Genomic DNA, 13,125 nt, shown 5'->3' with positions numbered 1-13,125 from the left:
GATGTGTAAGTTGGAAGGAAAATCTTTAAAAGGTAGTAGATCTATCATCTACTAAGGCAGAGTACATAGTAGCTACTGAAGCAATTAAAGAGGCAATCTGGTTAAGAGGTTTTACAAGTGAGCTGGGCTTAAAGTCAGATGACATAAATGTATTTTGTGACAATCAAAGTGTTTTGCATCTCATGAAAAATCTCATGTTTCATGAGAGATCAAAACACATTGACATCAAACTTCATTTCATCAGAGATGTAATTCAAGAAATGAAGTTCGAGTTCAGAAAGTTGGGACACAAGACAATCTAGCTGATATGATGACAAAACATGTCACTCAAACAAAGTTTGCCTAAACTTGCTTAACATACTCAAAAACTAAGAGCCTCCTTGGAGGCTAGCCAAAACAGTCAGAGCTTTTACTAAGTTTCTTAAGTGATCAAACCAAGGTGGATGATTGTTGTGATTGGTTCAATAACTTAAGTAAAATCTCACATGGAAGACACATCAACATAAGCTGTTAAGTTGGTTGGGATCCCTATTCGTCGGACATACTTGTTATTGTCTATAAATAGGCAAGCTTAGTACTCCTCATGGTAACTTGTACCCTTAGTGTTGGGAAAAACTTATACAGGATCTTAATTATTTTAATGCAAATCATATATTAAACACATTTATATAAGACAACCTAGAACATGTTTCTACAATTGAATTTAAACAGAGATAATGATAAGAACACTTACATTATACGCATCAGAATGAATAAGTTATTCCTTCAATTTCTCTAACTCTTGAATCTTTTCTGTTGCAGAGTATCACCAAGAAACTTAACCGATCTTCAATTTTCTTCACAATCTTCCAAAGTATCCTTAGAATCACCTAAACTAGAGTGAGAAATTCTCAACACATGAGATAGATACAAAGAGAAGAAGAATAGAAGAGAATATTGAGGCTTGACAAAGGACTTATGCTGTAGAGAGAATTTAAAACCCGGAGCATAAGAATAGATCTTCTGATCTTCTAAAAACAAGTGATTCAAAAATCTGATTTCAACTCTCACTTAGCATTCCTTTTATAGGCTCAATTAGGTCATTTCTTTTAATTAAAAAATAAATAAATAATAGATAATATCAACCATTAGGTTGAAATTCTCATGGGCTTTAGGCCCGTGAAATTTCCCATTTAATTTTAAGCTCATTGGATTTAAAATCAAGGCCTGTATTATTTTTTATTGATTTAATTAATTAAATAATTATTTAAATCCTTTATAAAATTAAGTATTTATTATTTGAACCTTGATTTAACTTATTTATTAATTTAGACATCAATTTGTCTTAATTAATAAATCTTCTATGAAATCTCTTTTCTTCTCTAAATTGTAAAACTCTATGAAACTATCCAAAATTGACCTGGTCAACTTTGATAATTCTAATAGATAATTAAATCAATTAATTGAGACTATCTAGATGATTTTATCTAAGGTACAATGGGGACCATGAGCCTATGAAATCATGCTCCAGTAAGTTATAATAAATTTACTAACTTATTAATTTATCGTGACTCCACTAAAGACTCAGAATCACACTCTTGAATTCATAGAACGCTCTATAACAAATATAGATACGTTATTAATTATCCATTGTTACAACCATAATTGTCACTCAATCCTCTATAGACAGTCTACAAGGAGATGGGACTACAATGTGTAAATAGATCATATCGTAGATTGGTAAGTCGGTGCAAATCATGTGCAATGACTAATTTTAGGACTAACTTATGTTTGAACATATAATCATATTTATATTCCACTGTGATTACGTCACTATAAATACAATTAGCTATATGCTCGGGATTTAGTAGAAGTTTATATTAAACAAATAATCATGAAAATAAAACATGTGAGCAAAGTGATTGACCAAGTCAAAAAATGATTTCTATTCTTTTATTGAGAATAATATGAGAATACAAAGAAATTGAGCTTTAATTAGGGCATGTATAATGCCCCAAATTTCCTAATAAGGGTTAGGACCTTGATTAGGAGGCCGGGAGGGCCATAATTGATTTATTAGGTTATAAATTATTATATGCATATTTATGTGAATTATATTATTATATGATGATAAATGCATGCATATGGGTCCACATTTTGGTTATAAGGGCATTTTGGTAATTTGGCCCATTGAGGGCGTGATTGTGTATTTTCATGCATGTGGGTAAATTATAAATAATACCACATTATATGTGGATTTTTTTCGAGCCATTCGGCATGAGACGATCATGGAATGCAAGTTATCGGTCTAGTCATAATGGGGTTAGTTTCGGGGTGATTTGAGGATTAGAACATTGCTGGGAATTAAAAGGGTAATGGGGTATGATTTAGTGGTATTTGAGAATATTGAGAATAACGGGAATTGGAGGTCGTTAATTATGATTAACAGGATTAGAGGAGAAAGGACGATTTTGCCCTTGCTAGACTATAAAGGACTTTATTTAAACCTAGGGGCAATATGGTCAATTGGCAAAGGATAGATATAAAATAAGAAAGCTGTAGAAAATATAAGAAAAACATAGCATCATCATCCTATCTTATCTCTCTCCCGTATCTCTACTTGTCTTATTTTCCTTTTCTAAATTTTGAACCCTACTTGAAGAACCAAGCTAGGAAATCAAGGTTTGGAGCTTAGAACCTTAGTTCAACTGTTGAGGAGGACTCAATTCAAGCTTGAGGTAAGAATTCAACCATTTTAATCACATCATGAGCATACAATAATTCATCAATCAAGAATATTATTAAAGAAAAGGCGTGAGGTTCTCTCTGGTTTCTCCATGGCGAGACGCAAGAAGACCAACCAGAAGCCTGCTACTAGATCTAAGGTGACTGAATCTCCGTTGGTCCAAGAGACTTGTGAGGGAAAGAGGACTCGTTTAGATGAAGATTTGCCGGTTGTGATGGAAGAGGTTTTCAAGGATTCTCTAGTGGATTTCCCAGAAGTTGGAAGTCTAGGGTTGATGGAAACTGATGAGGGATCGTCTGGAGTTAAGAGGAACGGAGTGAACTGGAATGATCTGGTTGATGGCGAAAATGAGTTTCAAAGCCAGGCGAAGGACAAATGGGCTCAGTTTCGGGCATTGTTACCGAAGCAAGGAGGGGCTAAACTAAAATTTGAGGAACCCCTAATTCGAGAGGGCCAAAGAATTGCTCAGGTGGATTTGGAGGAAATCCAAGTTGAAACATCATTTTGGAACTCAGCTGTGATATGTATGGTTCTTGGAGCTAATCCTCCTTTTGCTGTTTTTGAAGGTTTCATTAAGAGGATTTGGGGTAAGCTAGGTATTGACAGAATTCCTCGATTGGATGCTGGGTATACTCTTGTGAAATTTAGGGATGAAGCAACCAGAGATTTGGTTTTGGAAGCTGGGGTCCTCCACTTTGATAGGAAGCCAGTGATTGTGAAACCTTGGTCTGCTGATCTAGACACTCTAAGGTCAGTGAAATCTATACCAGTTTGGATTAGGTTACCAGGGCTTGGGCTACAATATTGGGGTACTAAATGTTTGAGTGCCCTAATGAGTACAATTGGGAATCCGATTCTAGTAGATAAAGTTACAAAGGATCGAACAATGATGCAATTTGCTAGGGTTTTAGTGGAGATAGAAATAACAAAGGAGGTTCCTAAATCAATTCAATTTCTCAATGAGAAAGGACATCTAATGGAGCAATTATTGGAGTTCGAATGGCTACCAACTCAATGTAAAGGATGCAGGGTTTATGGTCATACTGAGATGATGTGTAATAGGAAACAAAATGAGGTCTGGAGGCAGAAAGTCAGAAATGTTGATGAAGAGACTAAGCAAAAACCCAAGGAGCAGCAGTCATTAGTAGAGGATACAGGTTTAGTTAATGGGGGTATTGCTGATGGTCAAAGGAAACTAGATGCTAAGGAGGTGTATGAGTCCCGGGATGTGTCAAAGCCCCTTGGCAACTCGAAAGATTCAAAGCAAAATGATGACAAGGCTATCAAGGATTCCAGAGATAGAACTCATTCTGACTAGACTACCCCTAAACGGGTGGGGGGTAATAAGAAGCTAGTTCTAAATTCTCAGAACAAGCTGAAGAACTCCTATAGTGCACTGCAAGAGAAGATATTGGAGGTTACAAACTTGGGACTTTCTACAACAAATTTGTTTAATGGAGAGTCAGAACATACTTAGTTGGAATGTCCGGGGCATTAATAAAAGGGAGAAATAGAAGTCCCTGAGTTCATTTTGTTTAGTGAATAAAATAGGTTTAGGAGCCTTGTTAGAGACTAAGTTGCTTGGAAAAAAAACTGAGGAAATGATGACTTCTTATTTCAGTGGCTGGGACTATTATACAAGACCAGCTTCTGAAGGAAGAATTCTTCTAATTTGGCAGGGGCTTAGTGTTTCTGTTGAGGTTTTGAAGGAAAGTGACTAGTTAATTCATGTCTATGTTCAAGAAGTGAGATCTAATAAAAAGTTTTGTGTTACTTTTGTGTATGGTAGGAATTTGATTGAGGAGAGACTGCCGCTTGGGGATGATCTTTCTGGTTTGTGTTTTCCAGCCACTCCTTGGCTTGTGGCTGGGGACTTTAATGCGGTTTTTGAGGTTACTAATAGAGTTGGTGGTCATAACATTACTGCCCTGGAATTGGTGGATGCTCAAAAATGGAGAGCCTTAGGGTTGGTTGATGAGATGCGCACTAGAGGTTCATACTTCACTTGGACAATCAAGCAAGCTAATGAGGATAGAATCTACTCTAAACTAGAATGAATGTTTATAAATGAAGATTGGTTGGACTTATTCCCTCATGCTGAAGCTGTTGTTAACTGGGAAATGCTATCTGATCATTGCTTTTGCATTATCAAATCTGGAGCTGCCTTGAACTGTGGTGTCAAACCTTTTATATTTTTTAATATGTGGACTGATCATGATAATTTTAAAGAGACAGTGATGCAGAGCTGGTGCAAGCCTAGTAAGGGTTATGGTCTGGAAAGAATAATAAGGAAATTGGGTAGGCTCAAGCATGTCCTACGCAAGTTTAACAAGAGAACTGTGGGTGATGTAGTGCAGAACTATACTATAGCTAAGGAGAACTACCAAGCTGCTCAAATTAATCTTCAAGGTGACCCTCACTCAACAGATTTGCAAAGAGAGGAAAGGTTAGCTGGTGAGATATTCTCTAATCATGCTAGAATATATGACAACTTTCTTAGACAGAAAAGTAAAGTTAATTGGCTTCGTTATGGTGATGATAATACGACATACTTTCACGCTTGTTTAAAACAGCGAAGGGCTTCTAATCGTATCACTTCTTTTGTTAATGAGACTGGACAGTTAATTGAGAGGTTTGAGGATGTAGTGGCTCACTTTGTGAATCACTTTCGAAAAATTATGGGAAGTCAGAGTAATGCCTCGGTGCCTATTCAGAGGTCTTGTTTCAGATATGGTAATAGTTTGTCTTTGGACCAGCAGATTTGTTTGATAAAGCCATTTACTAAAAAGGAAGTGGAAGATGCTTTGTTCAGTATTAGTCCAATTAAAAGTCCGGGTCCTGATGGGTATGGATCAGGTTTTTTCAAAGTCATGTGGAAGGATGTGGGAGCAGAAATTTCAAAGGCCATTTTAGATTTATTTGATCGGGGTCTGCTGCCTGAAGAGTTTAATAAGGCAACAATTTCTCTGATTCCTAAGATTGAAACCCCCACTTAGGCAGTGGATTATAGACCCATAGCATGTTGTAATACTATCTATAAATGTATTTCTAAAATGATATGTGGTAGATTGACTAAGGTACTTCCTAGTCTAGTTAATCAAAATCAAGGAGCGTTTGTTAAGAACAGATTGTTGGCGCATAATATTCTTATACTTCAGGATATTATTAAAGGTTATAAAAGGAAAAACATCTCTCCTAGATGTGTGATGAAGATAGACCTGAGCAAAGCTTATGACATGTTAGATTGGCATTTTTTGGAGGATATTCTCATTGCCTTCTATTTTCCCAACATATTTATCAAGTGGGTGATGACTTGTTTGAAGGATACTTCTTATTCGATCTTAATGAATGGCAGGATTCAAGGGGGCTTTAGAGGTAAAAAAGGTCTACGACAAGTGGACCCTATTTCTCCTTTGTTATTTATGCTAATGATGGAATACTTTACTCGGCTTCTCTTTCAAGCTTCCCTAAACAAGAATTTAAGATATCATCCAAAGTGTAAGAATCTGAAAATTGTTAACCTTTGCTTTGCCGATGATTTGGTGATATTTTGCAAGGGAGTTTCTAACTCGGTTCAGATAATTAAAGATTGTTTCACTGAATTCAGTTTGGCATCTGGTCTGTCAGCCAATTTAGAGAAATCTCAGGTTTTCTTTGGGGGTTTGGCTAAGTTAGAGACTAAACAGCTGTTAAATAGGCTCCAATTTACTGAAGGGTGCTTTCCTCTAAAATATCTTGGAGTTCCTCTTCGGACTACAAAATGGAAGGCTGGCGACTGTGCTATTATTATTAAAAAGATCCAGCTGAAGCTTCACACTTGGTCTAGTCGTCATCTCTCTTTTGCTGGGAGGGCTCAATTGATTAATTATGTTCTACTGGGTATCCGAACATTCTGGATGAGTATTTTCATTCTTCCCAAGAGTGTTATCAAGGAAATAGATCAATTATGCAGAAACTTTCTCTGGGGGATCGAGGACAGTAACAACAATCGAAGTAAAATGCATCTTACAGCCTGGGATCAAGTGTGCCTGCCTAAGCGCCTAGGTGGTCTTAGTTTTAAGGAAGGGACCAATTGGAACAAAGTGTTACTAGCTAAATTTGTTTGGGTTGTATCCTCTAAATAAGACATTCTTTGGGTGAAATGGGTAGATTCCATTTATCTTAAGGGGCAGAATTTCTGGGAATATAAAATCCAACAGGATGTGAGCTGGTATTGGAGAAAGATAGCCAATTTGAGATCTGTTTTCCCTTTAAAAACCTGGAGGAGGCAGCTAAGAACAACAAGATTAGTTTGAGAGCACTATATAATCGGATGATTAATAAAGATAGAGTGCCTTTTGCAAATGTGGTCTAGTGTACTATAGCTGTGCCTAAACATAGGTTTATTTTGTGGCTAGCTACTCTAGGACACCTTCTCACCCGTGACAAGCTATATCTCTGCCAGTTGAAGTTAACATCCTTACTTTGTCCGGTCTGTGAAGAGAAGCAGGAATCACATTCCCATCTGTTTTTTGCTTGTCATTTTTCTCAACAGGTTAGAGCCAAAATGGAGGAATGGCTAGGAATGGATATTGGGCCGAGTAGGTATGAGGAGTGGATCTCGTGGATGGTTGGAAAGCCTAAGGGCCTGAAGCAAAAGGTAGCTGCTGCAGCACTGGCAGCTGCTGTGTATATGGTGTGGTGGAACCGAAACAAATGTATTTTTGAATTTAGCTCAATGTCTGTAGGGTATGTTGTTCAATTGATCAAGTTTTATTTGAAAACTAGGCTAACTAGGCTTCCTAAGCTGAAAGTTAAGAAAAATGACTTAGCTTTTTTTGAGAATTTTGTTCAGTTGTAAGGTTGGTTGGCTGGCTCGGATTGAGCTTGTGTTTGTATCTATTTTGATTGTTTTTCAATATAATCATATTTTCATCAAAAAATAATATCAATAATTCAACCATGAATTTTGGTTATACTCTGTTTTTCATTTAGTTTTCAGCTGAGAATTTTGAAGTGATAGGTTGAGAATTCAATGAGGTTTTTGGGAGAAGTTTGCTTGGGTTTTGATGAGGTTGAGGTATGAATGAGGTTTAGGGGTTGAATTTGATGTTTGGGATTGGTTTGGAAGCCTAGTTTTCAGGGGAAGTTGCAAGGAAGGAAACCAGAAATTTTTTTGGTCTGCAGTTGGCGCCCCAACGCTAGGCAGGGCAAAGAGTGGGACTCTCTCTGTTTTGGGGCAGCGCCCCAGCGCCACCTAGCAGTGCCCCAGCACTGGTCCATTTTCTAGCAAGCCTATTTTAGGGCTCAGGATGACTTTTAAGGCTTAGGGATGGGTTCCTTTACCCTGGTTGGGTAGTTTGGGAGTCCCGAGAGTGCGGGATTGGTCCCGAGAGTGAGGTTTTAGATTATAAACCTTTCTATGATTTATTTTATTGATGGGATTCCATATTTGGTTATGACTAGGTGACCTTTAAAGGATCAAAGGATTGATCGTTCTCAAGGGTCGTTCTTTTACTAATTCTTGCTCGAACCCGAGGTAAGAAAACTTGCACCCCCATGTGTGACATGCATGGTTATTCTTTATGCATGTTAGATGTTTAAATGTGATGCATGTGATGCACGAGAAACATGTGATTAGGGCATGCCATGAATATTGAATATGAGATTGATCAGAGCTTGAGTCTCTTTGTTTATGTATGATCTTAATTATGCTAGCAATTGTTAAGTAAGCATGTTTAATGCCCTGTATTTGGATATTTAACATATGATATATGACTGGTAGCATTGCTTACTTGTGTGTGGCACTGACTAACTAGTCAAAATCGGCACTGGTCGCGTATTACTGACCTAAGAGTCAGAAATGACATAAGCGTCATGGACGCAGAGCCGATAAAAGATTAGATCTAATCGATATCAACGTTGAATGACTCAATGAGAATTAATGCTAGACCAACTCGAAGGTCGATGAAAATTATAAGCGCTTGTCTAGTCTAAGACTAGTTACTCAGAGCCAGGGCCAAAGGCCTAGGTGACTGTTTTGTCACATGGCCGAGGGAGCGGAATCCCATGTTAGTGACTTGATAATTAGTCACTCGTTTAAAGGTACAGACCCCATGTTAGTGACTTGATAATTAGTCACTCGTTTAAAGGTACAGACCCCTGTTAGTGACTTGATAATTAGTCACTTGTTTAAAGGTACAGACCCCATGTTAGTGACTTGATAGTTAGTCGCTCGTTTAAAGGTATAGACTCCCTGTTGGTGACTTGTTGATTAGTCACCCGTTCATTGTTTGAACTTATTTTCCTGCTTGAATAGGGTTGTATTTGCTAGGCATGCGCCTTACGATTTGATGACATGATATGGCTGTTCATGACCATATTGGGTTTTCTTGCTGGGCTTCGACTCATGGGTGTTATGTGGTGCAGGTAAAGGCAAAAGAAAGCTGGACCATCCCTAAGTTGGAGAGCTTAGGTGACGATGTGTAAATATACGGCTGCTCGATCGTCACGGCCGAGGGTTGAAAGAGGAACTAGGGTTAAACCCTGTCTTGCCGCTTAGATCCACTGGTTGTAAATATTTTCTTGTAATAGACCTTTAAATTATATTTTTGGGATCCCCATGTATATAGTAAGCGTTCTAATGAAACGTTATATCTTAACCAAAATTTTTAGTCCCTAAACCGCTAATCATACTTAGTTACACGTTTATGGCCAAATGACTCGATTAGCGAGTTTATCACTGTTTATAATGCACACCGTAACGATCCCTGGAGTTTAGGGCGTTACAGCATGAAACCCCAACAAACTCCCACTTGCACTAATTGAAACTAATGCCTTAATTCTACTAATCCCATTTCCTTGATATGCTTATCCAATGTAGCTTCTAGTAGTGTCTTTGTAAACGGATCCGCAAGATTGTCTTCAGTTGCAATCTTCACAACCTTCACATCTCTCCTGGCCACATATTCTCAAATAATGTGATACTTCCTTTCTATATGCTTACTCCTCTTGTGACTTCGAGGTTCTTTCGAGTTGGCTATCGCTCCTGTATTATCACAAAACAACACAAGCAGTTTATCCATTTCTGGAATAACACCAAGATCTGAATAGAACTTCTTTAGCCAGACTATTTCCTTAGCTACTTCAAATGCAACTATGTACTCAGCCTCCATGGCGGAATCTGAGATCGCAGATTGCTTTACGCTTCTCCATATCACAGCTCCACCCCCAAGAGTAAACACCATTCCAGAAGTAGACTTCCTGTCATCGACATCAGTCTGAAAATCTGAATTGGTGTAGCCTACAGGGCTCAAAACACCACCTTTGTAGACTACCATATAATCCCTAGTCCGTCTTAAATACTTCAGAATATGCTTAACTGTTATCCAATGTTCTGGTCCTAAGTTTGACTGATACCTGCTCACTACTCCCACTGCGTAGCAGATATCTGGTCTAGTACACAACATAGCATACATCAAACTTCCAACTACAGATGCGTAAGGAACTTTTCCCATTGCATCTTCCTCTTTAGGAGTCTAGGGAGACTGCTTCTTTGAAAGATGAATTTCATGGTGGGATGGTAGACGTCCTTTCTTGGAATTTTTCATTGATAAACGTTCAAGCACTTTATTGATGTAAGTTGCTTGAGATAGAGCTAAGAGTCGGTTCTTTCTATCCCTAATGATCTGGATACCTAGAACATAACTTTCTTCACCTGAATCCTTCATCTGGAATTGAGTGCTCAGCCAATTCTTCACATCTGATAATTTCTTAATATTGTTTCTAATGAGTAAGATGTCATCTACATAAAGAACTAGGAATACTACTATTTGATTTGCCTTCAGTTGGTAAACACAAGGCTCATCAATATTTTTTTCAAAGCCATAGGTTTTAAATATTTCATTAAACCTAAGGTTCCAGGAATGAGAAGCTTGCTTAAGTCCATGAATGGACTTATTCAACTTGTAAACTTTTCCTTCTTGTCCAACTACTTTAAATCCTTCTAGTTGATCCATATAAATGACTTCGTCAAGCTTCCCATTAAGAAAAGTTGTCTTGACGTCCATTTGTCAGATCTCATAGTCAAGAGCGGCTGCTATGGATAGGAGGATGCGAATGGACTTGAGCATGACTATCGGACTAAAATTTTCCTCATAGTCCATGACTTCTCTTTGGGTATAACCCTTTGCCACTAATTGAGCTTTCTAAGTTTCGATATTTCCATCAACACCTTGTTTCTTCTTGTAGATCCACTTGCACCTAATGGACCTAAAGTCACTAGGTGCTTCCACAAGATCCCAGACAGAATTTGAGTACATGGACTCCATTTCTTGTTTCATGGCTTCGAGCCATAGTTTGTTTTCATGGCTAGCCATTGCCTATTTGAAAGACAATGGATCATCATCACTAGTGTCACCAACAACCATATTGGTTTCACCATCCAACCATAGTGAACTAGGTTCCTAGAAACCCTCCCTCTACAACAAGGCTCCATGATTGTTTGCTCAGGAACAGTGGTACTTTCTTCATTTAAATCGACTTGCGTCGGTTGGACATGAAGAGTGAGAATTTTATCATCAACTTGCGTTGATGATGAAGGAACATTGGTTGGAGTCAATTCTTCAACCATCTCCTCTAAAACTACTTTGCTGCGCGGTTTGAAGTTTTGGACGTAGTCATTTTCCATAAAAGTAGCATTCGTAGAAGTAAACACTTTCTTTTCTGAATGACTATAGAAAATTCCACCCGAGTGCCTTTAGGATAGCCAACAAACATGTAAACTTCAATTCGCAGTTCTATCTTTCCTTCCTTTTTCCTCAGGACATGGGCGGGACACCCCCAGATTCTAAAATGGCGTAAGCTAGGTTCACGACCATTCCAGTGTTCTAAAGGTGTTTTGGGGATTGATTTCGATGGTACGACATTTAAAATGTCATTCACAGTTTCAATTGCATGTCCCTAAAATGAAGTTGGCAGAGTTGAGTAACTAAGCATGCATCTAACCATTTCCAATAAAGTTCTATTCCGGCGTTCCGCTACACCATTTTGTTGCGGAGTACCCGGGGTAGTAAGTTGTGATAAAATCCCAAGTTCAGTTAAATGATCTTGGAACTACATATCCAAATATTCTCCACCCCTATCAGATCGCAAGATCTTTAATGTTTTACCTAATTGGTTCTGAGCCATAGCTAGGACTTCCTGAAACTTTGAAAATGTTTCTGATTTCCTATGCATCAGGTAAAGACATGAGTATCTAGAATAATCGTCAATGAAAGTGACAAAATACTCAAAACCACCCCTGGCTTGTACATTCAAAGGTCCACAAACATCTGAATGAACAAGTCCAAGTGGTTCCTTGGCCCTATCACCCTTTACAGAGAATTGACGCTTGGTTAGTTTGCCTTCTAGACAAGATTCACAGACAGGTAATTCACCTAAGGTGAGTTCCCTCAAAGACCCGTCCTTTGTAAGTCTTTGAATTCTATCATAGCCAATGTTACCTAGTCTCAAATGCCATAAATACGTCATGTTATCGTTATCGGTCTTTCGACGTTTATTGGTCCTAAGTTTAGCTACTTTGAATAAATCATTGTTAAGAGCGAGGGGTTCTTTATGTCGCAGTATATAAAACCCGTTTTTCAAACATGCAATACACAATTGTGATCCATTGAAAGAAATAGATATATTAAAACTTGTGAAAGTCATAATATTTTTTTCTAATTGCAACATGGAAACTAAAATTAAATTTCTACTAAAACCTGGAATAAAAAATACATCTTTAAAAATTAAATATTTATTTCAGAACTTCAGGCGAGCTCTTCCTCTAGCTTGGATCGTAACGAACGCTCCATTCCCAACTCTAAGCTTTAAGTCGCATTCGTCCACTTCCTCCCACGATTCAAGAAGCTGTAAAGAGTTACAAACATGGTTAGTAGATCCATAATCAATAATCCAAATAGATTTATCATTCTCTAAAACACATATTTCTAAGATATATGAACTATAATCATTACCTTTGTTTTTCGCTGCTAGAAACTTGGGGCAATCCTGTTTCCAATGCCCCTTCTTTTTGCAGTGAAAGAAATTACCTTTACCTTTCTTGTTTTTCTTTTTCTTCCCCTTAAGCGTTTCTGCACTTGGTTGTGCGCTCGTCTTTATAGCCTTTGCAGGCCTGGGGTTGTTTTGTCCATCTTTCCTCTTGTCTCCAGCTTTCGAAGACGAAGTTTGGTTAGCTTCAACCTTAGCTGGATTATGAACAACAACAATAGTCTTCTTTTCGCCTCCCTTATTTGGTCCACCCATGATAGACTCAAAAGTCTGAAGCTTGTTTATGAGCTGCGTCAGACCATAGTTGAGTTTATTCATCACATAGTTGGTGGTGAACGACAGGAAAGCTGGAGAGAGACTGTTGAGGATTA

General features: G+C 38.0%; 1 protein-coding gene across 1 annotated transcript; it reads left to right on the top strand.

Moving 5' to 3' along the window:
* Positions 1-4,326: 4,326 nt before the first annotated feature.
* LOC133832403 (uncharacterized) lies at positions 4,327-5,721 on the top strand. Its single transcript, XM_062262752.1, has 3 exons — positions 4,327-4,438; positions 4,574-4,717; positions 4,799-5,721. Exons 1-3 carry the CDS (start codon positions 4,327-4,329, stop codon positions 5,719-5,721), a joined length of 1,179 nt encoding a protein of 392 aa, XP_062118736.1.
* The last annotated feature ends 7,404 nt before the right edge of the window (positions 5,722-13,125 follow it).

The sequence above is a fragment of the Humulus lupulus genome, chromosome 4, assembly GCF_963169125.1.
Source record: "Humulus lupulus chromosome 4, drHumLupu1.1, whole genome shotgun sequence".
Lineage (NCBI taxonomy): Eukaryota > Viridiplantae > Streptophyta > Magnoliopsida > Rosales > Cannabaceae > Humulus > Humulus lupulus.
The sequence above is the reverse complement of the archived record's forward strand: the minus strand, read 5'-3'. Positions and strand labels throughout refer to the sequence as shown.